General features: G+C 36.4%; 1 protein-coding gene across 4 annotated transcripts in view; it reads right to left on the reverse strand.

The window, feature by feature from the left end:
• PHF14 (PHD finger protein 14) overlaps positions 1 to 22,497 on the reverse strand; it is a 163,973-nt gene that overhangs the window by 22,242 nt on the left and 119,234 nt on the right. The window contains exons 18-19 of one of the 4 annotated variants that reach the window (XM_042042816.1): positions 10,874 to 10,987; positions 9,153 to 9,235 (exon numbers count right to left, since the gene is read on the reverse strand). The exons of 1 other annotated variant lie outside the window; for it this stretch is intronic. In XM_042042816.1, coding sequence (XP_041898750.1) covers positions 9,164 to 9,235; positions 10,874 to 10,987 — 186 coding nt within the window. In that variant the 3' untranslated portion in view covers positions 9,153 to 9,163. Of the gene's footprint in view, positions 1 to 9,148; positions 9,236 to 10,873; positions 10,988 to 22,497 lie in introns of all 4 variants that reach the window. 2 more of the 4 variants (XM_042042815.1, XM_042042814.1) reach the window with 2 other exon arrangements.

Here is a 22,497-nt window from a genome sequence, read left to right on the forward strand (position 1 = left end):
TCACCAAGCCCAACCATTACCCTACCAATGCCAAATTCACCAGTAAACCATGTCCCTAAGTGCAAGACCTTCAAGTCTTCCAAATATCTCCAGAGAGATAGAAACTCGATTGTTTCCCTGAGGAGCCTGCTGCAATGTTGGATAACCCTTTCCTTCAATATTTTTTCCTAATATCCTATCTAAACTTCCCCTGGCACAACTTGAGGCCACTTCTGGTCCTGTCACTTGTTACCTCGGCGAACAGACCGACCCCCACCTCAGTGCAGCCTTCTTTCAGGCAGTTGTAGAGAGTGTTAAAGTCCCCCCGAGCTTCCTTTTCTCCAGGCTAAAGACCGCCAACTCTTTCAGCTGCTCCTGACAAGACTTGTGCTCCAGACCCTTGCAATGCCATTGCCTTCTCTGGACTCACTCCAGCACCTCAGTGTATTTCTTGTAATGGAAAGCCCAAAACTGGACACATGATTCAAGGTGTGGCCTCACCACTGTCAAGTACAGGGGGATAGTCACTGCCCTGGTCCTGCTGGCCACAGTAACCCAGCTACAATTCAGGATGTCACTGGCCTTTTGGCCACCTGGGCACTCTGTTGGCTCATGTTCAGCTGCTGTCACCAGTACCCTGAGACTTTTTAGCTGGGCAGCTTTCCAGCCTCTCTGCACCCAGCCTGTACCGTTGCATTGCGTTGTTGTGACCAAGAGCAGGACACACATGGTTCCCTGCACCTCGATGAATCCAAATGAACACTGGTAGTTTTCCAACAAGCAAAGTGTGGATATGCCTCTGTCCACTAATAGTCTGAAAAGATTTCTCCTGATAAAGATCAAAAAAAAACTTCACAAGGATGAAAGCAGATGCACACCACTATGTGTGAATTCCAATGCTTGTGGTCCTTGATACCAAATAGGAGTCTAAATTTTGTGTAACTAATCACCTTAAAAGCAAAAATTGATCCTAATTTGCAGAAAGAAGCAGGTTTTTCATTAATTACAACATTAGCTCTTAATTTTAGTCAATCTCCTGAACAACCCAAATATGACAAGCCTACTTTTGTGGGGTAAACTGAGAATATGGCTGTAAAATAGGAAAAAAGTGCTCCTTTTGAATGGACAAACATGGAAGAACTGGCTAATACATTAAATCCAGAAACACTAGCGAGTGTTTTGAAGATTATTTTCATTTATTTTTTCTAGAGCACCCAAATGACAATGCAATCTCAGTGTCAGCCCTGGATCATTTAACTTCATGCTGACACTGAAGAGGGAAGTCAAGGTCCACAGCTATGCATGTCCTTCACCCCCATGGATCTCACTCCATGGTCTGCCAGAGTAGCCCACTGACCCAGCTCAGTTTTCTGCTAGTCCAACACAGACTGCCCTTTCAGCAGGAGTGTGGGCTTGGTCTGGCAGCCAATGAATTGCAGAGCATCTCCAGAGCCCATTTCAGCCATCCTCCTAGGTTAAAGCCTCCTCCAGGTGCCCTGGGAAGTCCTCTGCAAGTATCTTCCTTGGTAAACACTGGCAGAATCTGTGGAGTTTTAGGCCAATAGTTTTAGCCAGCTAAGTCATGCAGTAGACATATCTCCACCTCTACTGTGCATATGCAGAACTACAGAATAATACAAAGCAGTCATTATGAGAGGACACAGAAGTATCTTAATTGATAGGAGGTGCATGCTAATTCCCTGTGATGATTCCAACCAATTTAAACAAGAATCTTACCAGAGCAGATTCACCTACACCCTAGGACTGGATAATGGAAAACCAGCCTTCCACAGACACCGCTCCTCATTGCAGCCTAAGTCTCTCTGAATGTAACTATATTTTCAGGAACACTCCCTGTTTCTAAATAAAACAAAGACCATAGCTACAGCACAGAATATGTCGTTCTGGGTATTCCAGGTCATCTAGAGATTTTGAGAGACTAGGATAGCTACATAGCCACACTTAAAAATTAATTATAGGAAAACTGTTCACTTAAGAAGGATTTAGCAGGTCAATGAGGGCTATTAAAGATAATAGTGTGTGTTAACCTACTTGATAGTCTTTAGAAAATACATGCTTGAAGTTAATATAAATTTAGTTTTAAAATACTGTTAATTCAGGTAGATTAATGTATATATGACTATCATAAAAATACACACTAATAGTAAAAAGAGCTATTCTAACAAATAACAAATCACTTATCCTACTGCACTGAAATATTTAGGCAATATGAACTCTTCTAAATATGTCTAAATATTCTGTTTAACAGAATTACAGAGAAATGCAAAGTAACAATGCTTTGGCAAAGCAGCATTGGGACACTATTGGGATTGCACTGCAGTTTAGAGATAACCCTGAAGCAACTGGGTAGGGGAAATCTATATAACCTATGTTATTAATGACTACTGACTGACCTCTGCTTATCTTCACTACCTTAAGGATGACATTGGAATCTTTAACTCTGTTCGAGCCTCATTACCTCAAATCTAGCCTGTAATAACTTAAAAGGGTTCTGACGATATTTTCAACCTGTCATATTAAAATAGGAAATTTCTGATACTATGTATCATCTACAAAAAGGATCATTGTTTTGTTCATGTAGTGCAGTGTGAGCCCTAATATTTACACTGCATGCAATGACCAGAGAATGTATTAGCTTAATTTTTCACTTAAATATTACAGGTAAGAGAGAAGACAACAAATCCCTCAGGAAAGAAACAAAAAATAGAACATTAAGAGTGTGCACATATTATATTGAAGAAAGACGCTCCATTTCCTCCAGGAAAGAACTTCCATTGTGTACCACACGTGCCACACAGGAAATGACAATAGCAGCTTATATGGCATTGCACCATGCCACATCATGGATATCTCCAAGGAACACAGTCAAAGCTGACCACATAGTGCACTGAAGTGTACTTCAGGTACACTGAAGCTCACTGACACCAGTACAACCAGCAAAATCCTCAGCAGGTGGAAACATCTCTAAACTTGAGCTCCTTGCTATTTTCCCGCCTAAAGCTTGCTTAATTCTAATTTTCTGATCAAATTTCCACTCTCCTCCTCTATCAAAAAAAAAAAAAATGATTTAAAGCATGTCATTGAAGCTGAAAACAAAGCTGTTCCTTCCTCTTAGAATGTAACAAGCTGTTTAATGCTCCATAACATTTTAAAGGGGGACAAATATAACAACATGCTCATTTCAAATTGAATTTACAAAAATTAATTTTTTTTTGTAGGCAAGGTGTTAAAGAAAAACAACATGTCTTACAAAATATACAGTAGCTGTAATTTAACTGCTTCTTCCTATCCTATCCATTTTAAAAATTGTTTCAGTTTTTTTTCTAAATAAAAAAGTATCAAGTATCATTTAAGGAAAGACTTTTTTCTCTTTGGAGGAACACAATTCCAACTTATCTGTCTTCAGAATATGAATACCAATTTGTACACAAGTCATCCTAAATGCCACTGCCTTCCTGCTTTCAATGCTGCTATTTTTCCAGAGAATATATCCACAGATCAATGACCCTTTCATGTGATCTGGAAATGCCAAAGAATAATACCTCAGGGAAAATACTGTTTTCACTTGAGTTAAAATATTAATTTTTACAACAGAAAGCAAGCAGAAATCCTAAAATCTTCGAGAATGCCATCCAGAAAATCTATAGACCTGGCAAATAATAAAAAAAGAAGTAATAGAGAACTAATAATTGTTCACAGGAAATAATTCTGAACTAAAGCCATAGTAATATTAATGAATCTCACAGATTAATAAACTGCTCATTTGGCAGCATTCACTGTAGCACATTTTTGCATGTTTGGCCATTTTTTTCTTACTGTTTATTAATTGCAGCTATTTGGAATTGATGATCTCCAGGGTACTTATCATTGCTTATCAAGACTGATGAATGCATCCCAGATGTTGGAGTCATGTGGAGGGTCTATCCATGCACAGGATCTGTGCTGAAATCCTGAATGTTTTCCTGCAGTGAACTTGCAGGCTCTCCTGACAACGGAAATGCAGCTGACAGAGTAAATTCCAGGAGTGCCTCTCCTTTCCCCTCTATCACTGCATGAGAAAGATTCTTATGCTGATGTGTGAGTATGCACACATGATGGGATAGTGCTTGCTGCCCTGTGGGGTCTTCCAATCTTTTCCTCTACCCAAAAGGAGAGTGTGATAACAGATTATAACACTTAATGAACTTTGATGGTGTGCTTTTCTCTGTAGTCCATGTGTAGGCAGGATTTCTGAATTCAATCATTTGGGTACTGGGGGAAAAACTTAACAACAGTTATTTTCTCAATTTTTAGCATGCTTTTAAAATTTCTTTTAGAAATATGGATGAATGTCAGGCAATAAAGGAGAAAACTGCAGAGATTTTAATTGTCTCTGCTTTGGCTATTACACAATCGATATTTTCGTCATCTATATATAAAGTATCTTTGTGAAATCCTTTAAAATATGATTTCAAACCAGTGAATGCCACTTTCTATTTGCCTTTAATTTCCTCTCAATAGTAAGTTCATCAGAGTGTAACAATTAACTAACTTAATTAAGCTAACTTAATTATGTTCTTTCATAGGTCAATATGTAGAGCTACTCAGATTAATAGCAGAGCTTGTAAAGTTAATCTTCTTGTATAATGCAAATGATGCCCAGTCATGTATTAAATACCTTCCTGAATAACAGATGATATAGGACTAAATGTACTTTAAAGAAGGGCAGAGACTGTGAAAAGGTTAAATAAAGAAAAATGTCTTGGATTTGTGGAAATTTTGAACAGATCTAATTCATTTTTTAAATTAATAATGTTCTTCTAAGAGGGACCCTCATTTCATAAGGCCATTTACAGCTTAAATATACATAAATAAATTTTGACTTCAAAAGCAGAACTGCATGACAGCATTTTCCAGCCATCTTGCACCCTTTTTATTTAGTTATTAAGAAGATTACATAAAACAGTCATGTGAAGAGATTAGAGGGAAAATATGAATTTCTAACTCCAGACCATTTACATGCTTAACTGTATTTCCCAGTTTATTTTACAGAGGAACCACTTCAGTAGTCAAAGGTATTATGTTCCTTTTCTCAGTTCATTATAAATTCACTTTTAACACAGTTAGAGTCTAAGGCTCTTTAGGCATGTGGCTTACCACTTCTGTTCTGGAATATTAATGGGAACTGCAGTAATAATAATAATAATTACTTGTAGAAGCATGAAAAGTAAAATCAGACAAATCTCTTGTGTGCCAAATAATCTGAATAGGTGACCCAACTTCGTTGTTTAGATAAATGAGTCTGATGGCTGGAAGACACACTCTGACAAGAAGAGTTGGATTATGGGCCAAATCACCCATAAGTAATTCTGAAAGGAACCAAATATCAGTCTTTTCTACAACGAATCTGACTTAGGTCCAGAAAATACTCAAAATGCATTCCAATTCCAGATCTGTAACATGCTGTAACTCTTCCACTGTCACTGAAAGAAAACAAAGTGGAGGAGTGCAACAAACACTATGCAATAAACACCTTAGAGAATTTTTATTGTAAAGGAGTGCGAAGGAAAAGACCCCGGAAGTATGAAAACCACCACTGCTCAGAAGTTTTAAAACCAGAAAAAAGTACTAACAAATGCACTAGGGAGATCCATCCTATGTCTACCAGGATATGGATGACACAGACGATTCTATATGTTTTCTTCTCTTTGTTAAAGTATGTAATTTAGTGTTTGTGGTGTTTTTTTGTGGTGTTTTGTCTGTTTGCAGATCTCAGTATAGCAGCAGGTTCAGAGTACAAATCAACCTGTGTTCCAAAATTACAATCCAGTATCACTACTGGAAATACTACTGGAAATGAAGGGGAATTATCTACCTACGATAAAAAATAACTAGTAAGTTACCACTTATGATTTTTCATCAGAAAACAGACTTCTAGGTCCATACAGCATGAACATTTACAGTTACTTTTCTGAGTGGGAAAGTTCCTCAGAAATTAAACAAAAAAAATTAGTGTTCAAGACTAAATATGAGTCCAACTCACCCTATGTCAGTAACTGTGTATTTTTTTAATTAGCAATGGGTCAGAAAGAATGCATTTATAGCAACAACTGTCTGACACAAATATTCCATTAAAGGCATTCAAGCCAGCAGCTACACAGAATAGAAGGAATATATTGTTATGCCTATGAAGTTTAGAAAAGAATGCACAGGCTTTTCACAAGTGCAAGCATAAAAGCTGTGCATTTATACATACAGATACACAAATATATATTTTATCTAATATATTCTTGTGTTCTCTAAGAGTGAGAACATCTGTCACCTTCTTAATGGTGTTTATTCTTCACGATGATTATTCTCTGAAATGAATTATGTCAGTGATGGAAATTCACTTATTTCATAGCCTAATAATAGCAGATGGAAAAAAATATCACATGAACATTATTACAAACTTTCCTATGAAATTACTTTCAATTCAATCATTTCAGAACATGCTACATCATACCTTGTTTAAAAAGCAAAAACCTCAGTGTAATAAAATAGCATAAGAATGGATTGGATTCACTGCTGATGAAGTTTATAGCTTTGGGTTTTAAAAAAAAGAACTCCTTTTGTACTAACTTGAAATGCTAAAGGGACTTGTTGGGAGATCAAGGAAGGAGGATAAATCAATAAACAAAAGACAATATAAGCTGCCAATCGTATTAATAGAAATTAAGCAACATTTCCTTCACTTGTGTAGGAAATAATGCAGTTAAAACTGAATTCTGTAATCTTTTTACGATGCTTGTACCATACTTACAACTAATGGCAGATGACTGAAGTGTGGGACACATCTTTTTCTATCAAACAAATCACTATCCCTTAGCTGCACGTTACTTATGGAAAAACATCTGTGCTCTATCCAGATAAACTGCAAGCTGCAACTGGATGTCTTATAGTTCAGAAACAGGTTAGGGGGTATCTATCTTAATCCTTCTTTAGCTGAGAAACACAACGCTTTGCACAGCTTTTATAGTTTAAATACAGCACCCAAAAAGCACCACAGACACATGCTATTCAGGTTCATATGCTACCAACACATCACTCACATTTTACCCTGAAGTACTTTCTTTTGTAGGGAAAAGTAAGGGTTTGCTGGTTGTTGAATTCATTTTTCTATCCAAGAGAAAGGATAGCACAGCTTTTCCTCTGTGTCTGTACTGTTCTGGCAATGCAGACACTAAGAAAGAACAGCTCTGTTAGCCTCTAGGCTTACACTATTAAAACATGATTAATTAATATGCCACAGGATTGGCAAAGGAAATTAATACACATAACTCATGTACTTCTATTTTACTTCTAATTAAGCAAGAGAATATGCCTCTTATGAGACTCCCATTTAAGGGAGCTGTCAGAACCAGTATTTTCTTAGACAACAAACCACTGACATCATCCTTCCCCATGGATTAAAGTGCTGCATATGAGAAATGGTATCAAGATAAATCCCACCCATGTTGCTCTTTAGAAACATGAAAAAGGGAAAGTAAAACTACTTTAACAACAAATCTTCACTTTCTTCAGCATCTCTGTATATCCCTCAAAAACCTACTTAAACATATGTACCAAATAGGCTGCAACTGCCAGATGCACAGTGAAGCTGACCAGAGAAAACAGAAGTAAGGGTCATAAAAGCAGATTCACCAGCCTTTCAACTTTATTGAACAACTGCAGTGTTATTCAAGCAAGTGTATCTGTACATTTAAAACATTTTGGAAGCTCTGCATCTTAAATAATCATGACATCCAGAGACTTTCCTTTCATCCATTCATGGTAAAGAATGTGTAGTATCAGAGAAAAAAGGGCATACTAATAGTGATGTAGTTCTGAATTTTGAAAGGCTTGTGGGAACAAAAATCCTATCTCAAGCATTATTATGGGAGAAAAACTGCCAAAACGATATAAACTTGGAAGGTCTAACGAAATTACACTGAATTTAGGATGACACACATCTATCCCCTTCCAAATGCATGAATTCTGCTCTCAATGCCACTTTTCAATTCCAATTCTTAAAAAAACCCATGAAATATATACAACATTAACTTATCAATCACAGAGAAAACATCCTTATTTTAGGATGGACACAAATTAGAATTATTCAAGCATTCAAATCTATAAAACTTAAATTTTATGAAGGCTTGCACAGCTTTTGGAAACCGACAATAAAGTATCTTTCTAACTCTAAAGTTAGTTCAGTTACTTTATAACCCAAAATGTTTCTGCATCTGAAATACACCGATGAATACATATACTTTCCTGAACCACTAACAGGTGATTCAGGACACCAGTGAAATTCACAAAAAGTTCACAGTTGTGATCTAAACAATCAATATGCTAATTATTTCTGCAGTGGCTTTTGTCCTATGCCCCATAGCTGGACGCTGTCCTGATGCTACACAGAATTAAATCTAATTTTAGAGCATCAAAAGAGACTGGGAACAAGGGCAGCAGTAAGAGGCGTGGATACCATCCTGCCCTCCTGTTGAGTAGAACTCAACATTCGACCATCATTTCTATTAGGAGGAATGACTAGACAAGCAAAACAAAGCCTCATTTGGGTGATCAAATTACATCCCACAAATATCATCCTACTGATGACATGAGTAACGGAATGTTAGATTCAGACTGTCCTACCTAAGAGGAACACAAATTGTAAGCAGGAAAACATGTGCTTCATTAAAATTAATGTGGCAGCTTGTGGGATTTTCCACACTTTCTTCCACTAGAAGCTGTGTGTCCTCACATTTGCAAGCCCAAGACTCTTTTTGAGCACCACTTTCCACAACCTTCTCAATTTTTCTCCACCTTCCTGAAACGCTTTGCTGTTAGCCACCTCGCCTTCTTTAATCTTTCCTCATATTCTCTTTTCCATGGCTGTATTTGAGCTTTTCTTTAACAACTCTCACCAATACTGATGGTTTGAATTCAGATGAGACATAAATTACACAAATAATGCACCAGTCAGTAGTCAATTCCAAGTATTAACTCATTAAGCAGATACTGAAAGATGTAAGAGAAGACTTCAAACAAAATTAAAAAAAAAAAAAAGGCATTAGTTGAAGTCAAGCTCTGCAAACACTTCTTGGACCTGTTTTTTAGGGTGTAATTCACAAATGTTTATCATGCTGACTTACCCATGAGTAACTTAGATGGGTTGTTTCGTAGTGGGTTCTGAATTTGGAAATTCAGCATACTGGTGCTCTCCTCTCAAGGTTCCCTGCAAATCCAACCACAAAACTCTTTCTGACTCACCTCTCTCTCTTGTACAAACTGCAGTAAATATGATTGGAGAAAGTCTCATTCCCTTATATAACGCATGACCCCACATACAGTAAAACAGCCTCAACATAAACTACTACTGAACTATTTAATAAAATTTGAAAGGTGTATTTCCATCTTTTGATTCTCTGCAGTTTCCTCTCCCCCACAGCTGAGCAGCTTTTAAAAAGCAAAAACTGTATACCCATCCTCCTCTTAATCACCTTTTACTAACTAACCATGTTTCATTCCTCTTTCTGCAGCACTTTTCTTCTTTTTTTATTTTTAAACATCATCTGTGCTCTCAATTTTCATTTCTCCGGTGGAGTGAGGTAAATTGACAAATTGACAATTGAGAATTAAGAGGCAGATCCTATGTGTCTCCACAGACTAGAGGTCCCTTTGCTACTCAAGAATACATAAAAAAGCATTACTAAAAGCTCGTATTACTCCATCCTCAAGACTGCTTAGATGTGATAACCTGACTTTCTATCTTGGAATATGTAGTTGATAGCCCAAAATAAGTCAATCTACTTGGTCTTAATCCAGGAGACAATCTTCAGAATTCTCCTGGCCTTGTACTCTGGACCCTCCCTCTTCAGACAAAGTGACAAGACTATCAGAGAAATGAAGATGTTTATCTAAAGGCTGCACTAAACTAACAAATGACATTTTATCTCCTATGACTAGCATTTCATGCTGTCCTTTGGTGTGAAGATTACAGTCAAAAGAAATCTCAGGAAAAAAGCAGGAAAGACTAGTCTTTATATTACCTGGTACTTGACATATTTTTAATAGTAATAATATCAACTAAACTGTTTGAATAGGCCAAAATTAAGTGTTAAGGCTACTATAAAGGAAAGACTTACTTCTCACAGGAAGGGTTAATTTAAGGATAATAATGGTTCTATGGAAAGATAATTGCTACCATGAAATGAATTTATGATCCTGAATTCTACAACCTCTCCTCCAGCTATAGTGTACTGTGACAAGGATGCATAGCAGGGACAGAAAACATCTTAATTCATTGGCTATCCTATGGAACTACCTTACAAGCACCTTTGATTAACACAACAGGAAGTATGAACTTATGATCATACCACATCACTTTTTCGAAACCAAGAGAACAAAGAAAGGCCCAGTATCAGGGAGAGTCTTTCCCTTGCACAAGCCAGAAGTTAGACATATTTAAATTTTGTGAAGGATGATAAAAGGTTTATATCTACCTATATACCTATGTACAGATTCTCTTTCAGACTCTCCAACGTAATAACGTTTATTTAGCCAGAATCTAAAAGGGCTCCTGTTACTGTCACGGTGTAAAAGACAGGAACGAGAAAAAAAAATCCTAATTACTGACAGTAAGAAACAGCATTTAAAAAGTAGTGTATGTTATGGAATATACTTGTAGGTACCATTAATAATAGTCCTGAGTTTTACCTTGGTCTTGCGCGCTGTTTATATGGGAGGATAAGATTGAGCTCTAGCTTTAAAAAGTCTCTGTTACTAGCAGTACAACACTAGGCATGAAAAACAGAGCCAAATGTGTATTCCCCAACAGTTAATCTTGGAAAAGAATAGACACAGAATGTCCTACCTCTTCTGGACGTTTCTGTGCCACCGATATCAGCTCTTCAGAGCTACTTCTTGAGGTAGAGGGTACCACGTTACCTGGGGCCTCTGAGACCACCTCATTTGACGGCTCGGAGTCCTGAGGGCAAGACACAAACAGACCCCTCAGCAGCATGTTGATGTGGCATGCCAAGAAAATGAGACTTTTCAGAGGTACTGTGCTTTAAGCACAGAGAGAGAAATAAAAAATACTCGAGGTCTGACACTACACTCTTTTTACCCTGGGCAACTTCTTCTGCCCAAGTCAAAAACATCTGTCACATATTTTCTCTTAAAATAATATTTTCTTCAAGAGAGCATTTTAAGACTTTTTAAATAGCTATGGCATTTCAGAATTGCAAAGTTCTGAATAAGCATGGTTTTTTGCCCGTACCTACCCCTGCCCCTGAAGGAAGGGAATATTACATTTCATCTACTTATGGCAGATGGATGTTTCTGCAAAACAGCTGGAGCCATGCTAGAACAATCCCCAACAACTATATTTTACCAATCACTGCAAACCAATATAGCATACAACCTGGTAAAGTTAAAGAAGTTAGCAGAGTTTGCTATCTTTTAGTAAATTTAACATTACAGTAAAATATATAAAAATTCTTAAGTAATTTACATTCTATTTTCCAGATTGCCTTGATTTTGCCATGCAGCATGACTACATCATTCAGAATAAAACCCACTTTAATACCTTCACTGCTTCACATGGAGGTTTTGATAACTGCATAGATTGAGACATTTTAATGCAGAGAAAAAAATCCATTAGTTGGTACAATCTCTACTGTGCTTGTCATAATGCTCATTACAGAAGATATGTTAGATGTCCTTGCTTAGCACGCAGAATATGTGCTTTTGATATATCACTTTCTTTCTACATTCATTAATTGCAAGGAAATCAAGATTATACTCCCTGAAACTGCAAGCTGCAAAGCTCATTATTAAGTTTTCAAACATAACAACCTCTAAAAAGTAAATTAAAATTTTGTAATGATAATATTCAGCAATTGCAGTTTAGCCCAATGTATGGAAAGGGAAAGTGATCCCTGGTCCAACAACCATTACTGAATCACACAGAGAATCACAGGTAAGACCAGATACTGTAAAAGAATTAACACATGGAGGCAGTTCCCAGAGACTGTAAAGGGGAAAAAATACCTTCTGAGCTTAAATATGTCTAATAAAACTTTTTTACACCTTTCTTGTTGCATCACCTCTCTGTGACTTAGAAAAAGGATATTCTGGCCCATTCTGTGGCTTGCCACCTTAAATTTAAGGTGTGGTATGAGGAAGACATTTTAGGAAAAAAAAACAGCTTTCAGTAAAAAAATAGCTTTTATTGAAGACTAAAGAATACCATTAATTAAAATGTTAACAGTGAAGTCCAACTGCCATTGCACTGAACTGTTTTATGGGCATATGCCCATGCTGGATCTATAGAACAAGAGGAAAAATGAGATATCTTGGAAGAATACCAGCCAAACACAGTGAGCTGCAAGGAGAAACATCTCTAGCATTCTGATAATAAAAGTCTGATTTTCCCCATGCTGTATATGCCATCAAAAGGAACTTTGAACCATGTTCGTCCTGACAGCTCACTAGTTTCCCTGGATTTGTACAAGCAAACATCTTCTCTCTCAAAGGCCACTTTTGTTTGGTCCTAGTGAACTGTGATGATAAGAATCTTTCTTCTTGTTGAGCCAATTAGCCATGAGCTAACTCTGAGTATAGAACAGTACTGTTTTCTCCATGAGAAAGTTAAATCAATGCCATGCAATTTATCAGCTCAGTATGTTTCCAGAAGCTCTTCTGTGCTACTTACAAAAACAAAAGTAACAAACACATCTGCTGGAAGAAAATTATATACTTGTCTGAATCTGTTGGTTCAGTAATTTCTCTCTTTGAATTCTGCTTGTATTTTGTGCCTCAACAAGCTTTTGTTATGCTGTTATTACCTGTGGCCAGATAATACTGGTAACACTTTTCTGTTACTTGCTTTTTTAAAGTAATAGAAAGTGTTTTCCAAAAATTATCTGAGCAACTACAATCTGGTAAGTTTACATTCCTGTTACATTCCTTTGTGTCAACAGGTCCATGGATTCTTTTTCACATCAAATCTTAAACATCATCTTCGCCAGCAGCTTGGCCGTGCTTCTCAATAGTTCTCTTAAGAACCAGCTGGCTAATTTAACACTTCCATTTTTAGGGAGATGGATGGAAACCAAATTTACTTTATTATTCAGAAACCAATCCAAGAAAATATGCTTCCCTTTCCAATTGCACTGGTTTTATTATCTCTTTTCACATTGTTCAGTTGGTCAAAGCACAGAGCTAATAACACCAAGGTCATGGGTTCGATCCCAGTATGGGACATGCACTTAAAGAGTAGGACTTGATGATCCTTGTGGGTCCCTTCCAATCCAGACTGTTCTCTGATTTAAATAAGTAACACAGGCAATCTTTGTTGTTCTGAACTAGTTTGGCAACATGTGAAATACTGCTTTCAGAAACAGACATATTCAGTAAGTGGAATAAGATCCTTTCATGGAAGGTACCACAATAAAAATGCTGCAAGGTGCAAATGAGAACTTTTACAGAGCTGCTTCTAGGTGTGTTATGAGTATGTGGCCAAGTCAGCAACAGTTCTGGTTAGAAATCCTGGTAGTTTTAGTTGTAGTCTGGCAAGTAAAACAACCTGAAAAAGTATGAGCATAATTTACACTTGTAAAGGAAAGGCAAAAAATCTGTACCACTGACCTGAATCAGTATTTTTACCTAAGAGGTGTTAAAAGGAAAAATGTACTTTAAAAAAAATTAAAATTTATTGTCCTAAAGTCACTTTATTATTTTTTCAAGGTCCTGCATAATGAAAACAATGACAATGGCATTATCATGGATCTGTAAGCCTCAGCTGTAGAAGTGATGGAAGTGGTGGCTTACGGACATATAATTTACACAGTATGTGTTTTGGTACACGTCTTTTCTGGTGCTTAAGCCCTTCCCATTTCATTAAATTATTATTAAATTTTCTAAAATACACAGGAAAAATCACAAATCTGCATTTTCAAGTCAGACAAATCAACACATAGCTTTATAATGGATCACAGTATTTAGTTATATTAATTATTAAATTATGGGGGAAGGTCACTAAATGGTACTTCCAGCTTCCTTAAAATGTAGAAATATGTTGTGAAAATATAAGTGCCCTTTAAACAAATAAATTCCAAATGCTCAGTAATATATTTTTGCAGATTTTGATCAAAGCTCCTCAGAACATGGTCCGTCTTGGACTCACAAAACCTTGAAGAGGAAACATGAAAGGTGTAGACATTCTGCCATGTTTATGCAAGAAAGACAGCCCTGCTTTTAACTATGGCTCTTGTCCTGTGACCTAAATGTTCATGCAGTTTAAGATACCAAAACTGCATAGGCTTGATCATTTTCTTTTCTGCAAAAAATAATATTTTAATTATATGTTGACACAAATACGTAACAAATCAGATATTATAGTCCTGGGATGGAATCTTCTTACTAGATTTGTCAATATTCAGTTCTCTTCCTCCCGTCATTCCAGTTGGTGTATTTGCTCTTTACATCTACCGTACAGGAGCACACATTGTGCTTTTAGTTTTGTCCTTTTCTGTGCAGAAGCAGCACTGACACAGTATGCTGAAAAATCAACAGTGCATACAGAACAGATGTGGATTTCATTTGCAAGCCACATGAAAGTGATAGATTTCAAAGGGAGATGTTTGTGTTTTATGCTATGCTTATGTTGTGGCTTAATTTAAGAATTTCACTATTCTCATATTTTGCTTTTCAAAAACCAGACCTTTAATCCAAGACTGAGAGACATATACAGATATGCATGGTATATGTAAATAGGATACAGATATGTTTATAGAGATGTGTAGTCACAGGCAAGGCACACTGTGAACATCACAGTAGCAAAATGCTGTATTTACCAGGCCATGTTACTGTCAGCACAGATACTGACTCAACAAAATAGAAACCCGACATTGCTTCTTATTTTGAAGAAAATGGAGAACTGACATATATTTTTATTTTTTTAAAATATGCATAAAATATTTTCCTCGAAAGCACAAGAATTTCCATTTGAAACGCAATGATGGAAAAATAGTGTCTTAAAATGGTGTTCATACCAGCCTAACAGCCTTCTTCTATTGCCTCTTTAAAACAAAACTAAAAAAGGATTGAAACAAATCCTTTATAGATGATTTCAAGCTGACAGGTTTGAATATATTATGTTAACTCTGCATCATTTTTCACATATCATCCTTTACCTTGGTCCAGTTGAAAATTACACAAGTCATAAATTAGCTTTAAACAAGTTTTGAATCAGCCTGGAACTAGTTTTCAAATTAAAGAGCCGTCAGTATATTACATCGTACTGTCATTTTATTACCCCAATCAATTCTGTGTGGCCTGAGGTAGAAAGAAAATGGATGCTGTCTTCATTTGCAAAGGGTTTATCTCTCACACCAGGCTGCAAAAACATGACTGCAGTAATGAATTGCAAGCCAAAGTTACTAACAAAGACTTCTAACAGTAACAAAGTAGAAATATTTGTCCCCCTTTACACTTCCAAAAGTGAGGGGGGGGGGGAAGGAAGGCCTTTCTGAAACATGAAGACAGCTTCTTACAGCTGAAGCACTATGGGATGAGATTAGCCCATTTTTATTGAAGTGCTGAAAGTGCTTGTAGCCTCACAGAGTGTCATTTCCAGTGCTGCACTGAAAAAGCCTTCCTGGGTCAGACACACAGTGCCTCTCCAGCCCAGACCACAGAACACCTCTCCAGCAGCTGAGCAACCACTCCTACTGTTCTTCTTCTCTCTTACACCCCAGGGGCATACTTTGAAAGTATTCGCAACATCTTAGTCAGAATTTCGGAAAATCTGCTGCAGACAAGATATCTGTAGCTCTCCACAGTTCACAGGTGGCCAAAGTAAATCCCCAGGGAGAAATGTAGAGTTTATCTCAATCTACTCACAAGTGAGATCAATCACTTTGCCATTCCTCAGATTTTACCCTGTGTTAGTTAATGAAGCAAGAATATGGGCTTTAGACTTTCAAGTCATGCTCCACAGTTGTAAAATTTCCCTCCCTCTTTTATTATGTCTTTGTCATTCTCTTCATGGGGATTTTATTCAACATCTGACAATCTCCTCTCTTCATCTGCCCTCTCCAAAGATAGGAAATTACAAATGCAACCTCTAACATCCATGTGCTAACCTCCTACGCTGCCAGTCGCAGAGGCAACACTGTTGTTATGTCCTTGCCTATTTTTTCTCTCTCTGGAGAAGGCGACGATGACTTCTATGTTTATGCATTGTTAACACAAAAAGGTCTCTTTCTCAGCTCACTCTGAAACTACTTCAGTTCAAGCAATAAACCTTAAGCTATCTCTAAAACCTCTGCCTTCTTTTAGAAACAGAAACAAAACTAAAACCTTTTATAATTCTCTGTTTTCCAAATATAGAAACTAAATTACATTTTTAGCCTCACACTAGTTTTGCTCTTTTCTTTCAAATACCTTGTGCAATATGAAGGAACTCATAAAGGTACAAGTTTCCAATAAATACCCACTTGTTCCAATTTATTATCCCCTTATCCTCCAATAAACTACAGCACTGATGAAGTATGCTTGCATCTTTGAAATCTACCCAGATTTCCACAGGCAAAGGGGGAATTCCCACCTTTACTGTTGTTTTAGAATAAACATACTACTATTGTTAGTATTTTATTAGAAGTGTTTGATTAAAGTACAAAAGGAAATAGGGTCATCTATTTTCTCTGGACACCTTCTTCAATGGAAAAAAATCATTTACATATATTTAAAACTGGAAAGAGCACTTTCAAAATGCTTTTCATATCTATTCTTCTAACTTTATCACATGCAAATAGAAACAGCAAACAGAAGAACATTTTACTTCTTGAAGGTATTATCATTCATTGACCTCTGGAACCTGAATTAGTTCCCCTTTCTAACTCACATATTTTCTACATTTCCATTACTCAGTGTACTAATCCTGCCTCTCTTGGGACTCAATTCTCCACCTTCTCAATTAAAGTCTCCTGGATTATTGTATTTCCCTTTTACTTTCTCACCATTCACTATTTCCCAACATTCAATAGCTATTCTTTTAGCTACCCTTTCAATAGCTGCCTTTTCAGTCCCCAGAATTCTTTGAACTGTACTAAAAATCATCCCTTAAAATGCGGTAATTAATAAAACTACATTAGAATACAAAAAAGGGAATTAAACTTCAAGTTATAGCCACTGAACACACTAAACTGATCCTGTATGCATAAAATAAGGAATACAAGTTTTCTGTTACTGTCATGGATTAAAACTACTGATCACAGATATGGTACGGCTTAAACTATTGGCAAAAATTTCTGTATGAACATGTATATCATCACCAGGAATTTTTAGAATTTCTTCACTAAAGGGAAAAACCCAATATCCATCTTTTTTGCTTTGTGTGTGTTAAATGTCCTATGTCTCGCATAATTTGATAATTATCTGGTGCACCAGAGCAACAGATTTTATATGAATATCCTTTTGCAGGATATTAATATACTGGCAAGACTGCTGTACTATGCCATTATCAGTGCATGTAAGGGCAATTTTCTCCCTTTTTTTGTCCACACTGCCTCCTTCCTATATATTTTTCCGCTTTTTTTTTTTTTTTTTTTTGTATTATGAATTAGGGTTCAGGCAGATACTGTAGCCTAAAAAGTTATTTTTATCCTAATTTTATTCTTTACAGAGTTTATAGAAGTTATTTTATTTAGTTCAAAAAGCCTCTTATGACAGTGCACACATAATTTATTACAGCTGGATCAGGATATTTCATTTCCCCTGTGCCTGTTTGGTACAGCTCTGATCTCTCCAATCCTTTTTTCCACCACCCAAAAAAAAAAAAACCAAACCAAAAACCCAAACCCAAACCTCAGGAGCTGCAAAACAAATTCTCAAGCACAGCACAAGCATCTACAGCCACAGTAAGTGCGGATTCCGACGTTGCCGCTGTTGTCTCTCACACAGGTGATGTGCAGTTCACAGACTATGGATCTATGTAATATTAATCTGGTACTCTGGGTACATCTTTATTGTGTAGCTGTATGCATGTTGCATAGCAATTACTGACTTCAACATATTTACAAAATTACATGGGCACCTTACACCCAACATTTAAAACAAGATTTTCTAAACAACAGATGTACAAAGTCATCTGGTATCACTCCTGGAGGGCAGGGCTGCAGCTACAATAGCTCCATTAGTAAGGCTACATTTGCAGTTGCCTCCTTCCTTAAGCAACGTTTTATTCCTTCAGAAATGATCAGGGGCAGATCACAGCATCCATTCATATAGTCTCTCTAGAAGAAAGTTTTAACCAGCTGTATTTCTTTTCAAGCCATGTTTAAAATGCTCCAAACTTTCCATGCCTTTGGATTACTGAGGCAGTGACAACTTGGGAGTAAGGTACACCAGCAAACTTACTTTCATCTCTTAGGGTCAAGCTGCACATTTGCACTATTTATGGTCAAAACAGTTTGCTTTAGTCCACTTCAGCAGCCTGGGAGAACGCATACACAAAATTTGCTCACAATATTTAGCTAATTCTTAACTTGAATGAGAAGATTGAACACTTGAGAAGATCTCTGCTCCAAAAAGCAGCTGCTTTATTCTAACAAAAATAGAATGTAGCTCAGAAAAGACTTTCTTTCAACCACACAATCTTCAGATATTACGCATCAGCATGCAGAGTGTTGTCTGTCAGATGTTGGAACAAAGCTTTAAATTGTACCATCTAACTTAATTCTCAAGACAGGGTCAGCACATTCATAGGGTTGTGGGGGATTTTTTTCATCTTTGAGAAGTCCTTTAAGTAATATTTATTTAGCTCCTTACATCTTCATCAGCACTGATTCTTGCTTTTCAACTCCTTGAAGTCCAGATTTTCCCAACATAATGCAAAACAGGGTTATATTAAAATGTGTGATCACCAAAAGCATCAAAAAATCGTCAAAGGCTACTTCTTAAATCACTACTTGTTTTCATCTCTCCCCAGTTCCAGAATTTTCTTCCAATAACAAGATGAAATAGAAAAGGAAAGGGAATAGTATAGAAATTAATGGAAAAGAAACGGATTGTTCAGTACATCCTTTTTTGCAGTCTAAGTTTATTACACAAGTTTTATAGCTTTCTATAATATCCTTACATGTGACCCACCTGTTTTTTCAGATGTTTTCTGTAAGTGCTCTACCCTTCTCAGGGGGAAGGCTTTTAGTGTGTCCTCTAAATCCTCCTTTCCACTTTGCTGCAATCCTATTTCTTAATTCACCCCATTCTCCCAATAAGGGTTTCTGTGTACTCTCTGAGTGGAATTTTCTCATTCTTATGAATGTGTGTGTGCTTACACCTCTCCTTTTACACCAAGGGTGCTTCTTGCAGTACCATTGTTTTTGCCATTGTGCTTTTCTCACTCCCATTCTTCCTGTCTCTCTCTCTTCTGAAAAACTACCATCATTTATTTTCAACTGATAAAGCAAAAAAGCAAAACATTAATTCAAAGCTAGAAAAATATTTTTTTATAGAAAGCTTTTCTACAGATAATTCATTCTATAAAAATGTTTCCTTCCTTCTAAGATCTCTCTGATATCTGAATGTGCCAAAAGTATCTTTTACATCCTTTGTAACAAACAAATGTCAGGAACACTATTTTGTGGCTGTCCTTGATTCATTCATTCACACTAGGCACTAGAATAACTTTTTTTTAAATTTCCATGTAACTTTATATTACTAAATAGAGATACATACTCTTATTAATTAAAGTAGCCAGCTTAAACACTAGGATATTTTATGCTGGCACACTGAGCTGCACTGACAATGGGATGTTTACTAAAAAGGGAATGAAGAGCCCAGTTGACACAGTTTAAGATGTGACATTAATCAGCCACCTTTTGCTGAGCTCATAGGAAATGAAAGGTTACAACTACTGCTGCAGCTTTAAAACATCCTCATAAAGGCCTGGAAATTCCTTTCTTCCCTAATTAAGAACACTGCAAATGGTACATGGAATGGTGCGGCTAAATTCACACAAAATGTCAACTTTACTGTCTTGTTCCAAGAAGCGTATTTATATTTTCCCTGTGGTGTTTTTTTTTCTTAAGATTATTTCTACCAGACGAAAATTCCTTTTTATGTTTCTCATCTGTACTAGAAAACATACAGCAAGTCCCTTACTCTTAAATATAGTTGCTTAACACTGCAGATCAGATGCTTTCAGTTAAAAGTATACAGTGCTTATACAAACAGACAAATGATAAAATTTAATACTCTAGCAATATAGATCTCTGTATTAATTCTTAGGCTTTTGATCTTGAGACTACTAATACAAGATTTCCACAAATTATCTTATCAAAATAGGAATGAAACAACTTTTTTAGTAGATGAAACTAAGACACAGTATACTTTTGATACAGTAAAGGCAAGAGTCACTTCATACCAGGAAACTGAGGTGTGACAGGAACAGCTCTTTAGAACAAAGCAGTTGGTGTTGAGGACCAGCCAGACGCAGAATATGTATTTCAAAGATGCAGCTAGTTTGGTCATGAACACAGCATGCCCATTAGCAGTCAAGAATACATCCTAGGTTTTAGTGCCCCTTGACAGAAACTCACTTTGCACACTCCTAAAAACACTCCATAATGTGAACCAAAGCATAGCCACTGGTGGCAACTGGGTGATTCATTTCAAAAATGCATTTCCGACCTTAACCAAAATGCTAAGGTAAATATACACTGAAACACCTCAGATTAAAATCCATTAAAATCAGCATACCAGAATGTAGAACCATTTAAGCTAGTAATAGGAATTTGCAAAATAACAGGGTATTTTAAATACCACCTTTATTCAGAGTTCAGCAGTGTTATCCTGGACCATCTCCTCCTGAGATTCACTGGAAGCTCTCTGGGTTTTAACAGCTGTCCCTACATTTTCCCTTTTTTTCCCAAATTAAAAAAAAAAAAGAGAACATAAGAGAGACAAACATAATTTATGCCGTACTTTCAGACAATGGTTTGACTGCTGCCCTGAATTAACTGGTGAACACATTCCATATCATAATATCATAGGGAAGATCTCAGTTCGCTTCTCTCTTCCTCTTCTTAAGCGGGTTCAAAATAATGTTCCCAAGGGAATGCTTAAACCGTTTTACTATTCTTTAGCTGAAGCAGGTTGTTTTGCATGGAGGGATGAGTCAGTAAGAAAAATGATTCATTCTGTATTAGCCAGGGTATCTATTGTCTTGTGACTATGTTACTATTTTTATGTAAAGGAGCTTTTCAGTCTCTCTTTACGATATAGCCAGAAATCACATGAACAACAACAGTAGGTCAATAGCTCATTAAGTAAGAGAATAAATAACAGATTAATAAATCACAGCTCCCAAATCTCAATCTTTTTGTATTTTCTTGTAATTACCTTTAAATGTAAGATTCTTGAAGTTATCATTACATGAAATCATACATTTAAAGACCTTCAATAAGTTCCTTACCACCAGCAAGTTACAAAACAAAGTATTTAGAACATAATTGTGTTCGGAAATCCCTCTGTCTTGTGCAATATATTTAGCCTAAACAAGCAGTGAAGATATTATGCAGTAGGAGAAAATGGTAGGGCAAATGCATATCCATGTGATAGAAAATATGCTTGTAAATATTAGTATCTGTTATGTATCCTTATTTATTGCATGAGACTGGTTACAGATTTAATATTCACTATGTCAATCACTGTATCAATCTGCTGACACTCTTCTACTTCCAAAAATAAATATGTGATGTGATTAACTCCCTTGAAGTACACTTGAGTGTACCTTCTGTAAATATTGAGTTATCTTGCTGTTTCCTTTTTGACACTTTTCTTTGGCTATTTATATCACATCTGAAAGGATACCATCTGCCCTTCAGTCTTCATGAGATTAGTAGCTAGAAAAAATCTTGATATCTACAGATTCCAAGGTTTTCCACATATAAAATCTTTTGGTAATGTTTGTCACAGCTGAAATATATTTAAGACTTTTCAAACACACACAAAGATGTTTCAAACCACTGAACCAGATAATAATTTTCAACTGTTACCAAAGCCACATTTACTAAAAAATCTGAGATAAACTTAATTGCTACCAGAATTTAACAATGCACCATACATTTTAAAGGTTTTGTGAATATCTTTTCAAAAGCCATCTTAAAATTCCATGTAATAGTTGTGCATTTTCTTGGTAGAACTGATTGTAATGCTCTTGCAGTTATATTCTCACACAAGCTGAGCCAATTTTAAGAGCATGGAACTTTTCTGCTACAGAATGCTAAAATCCAAGCGATGAGACACTCCTTTGCAGAGAAAGTGGCTGACACGGCACAAACTGGCAATGCCCAGCTGTCTTCTGCAAAATGTGATTAAATGTGGCTGGCACTAAGAGCGTTTCTATCCCAGAATGGCAACTGAACCTCACTTCCACTATCTAACATGACGATGAAAAGCAAATCTTGACTGTACTAAAATTCATTA

The sequence above is a fragment of the Corvus kubaryi genome, unplaced genomic scaffold (assembly GCF_017639235.1).
Source record: "Corvus kubaryi isolate FWS band 111438036 unplaced genomic scaffold, C.kubaryi_AGA036_p1.0 37398, whole genome shotgun sequence".
NCBI classification, from domain to species: domain Eukaryota; kingdom Metazoa; phylum Chordata; class Aves; order Passeriformes; family Corvidae; genus Corvus; species Corvus kubaryi.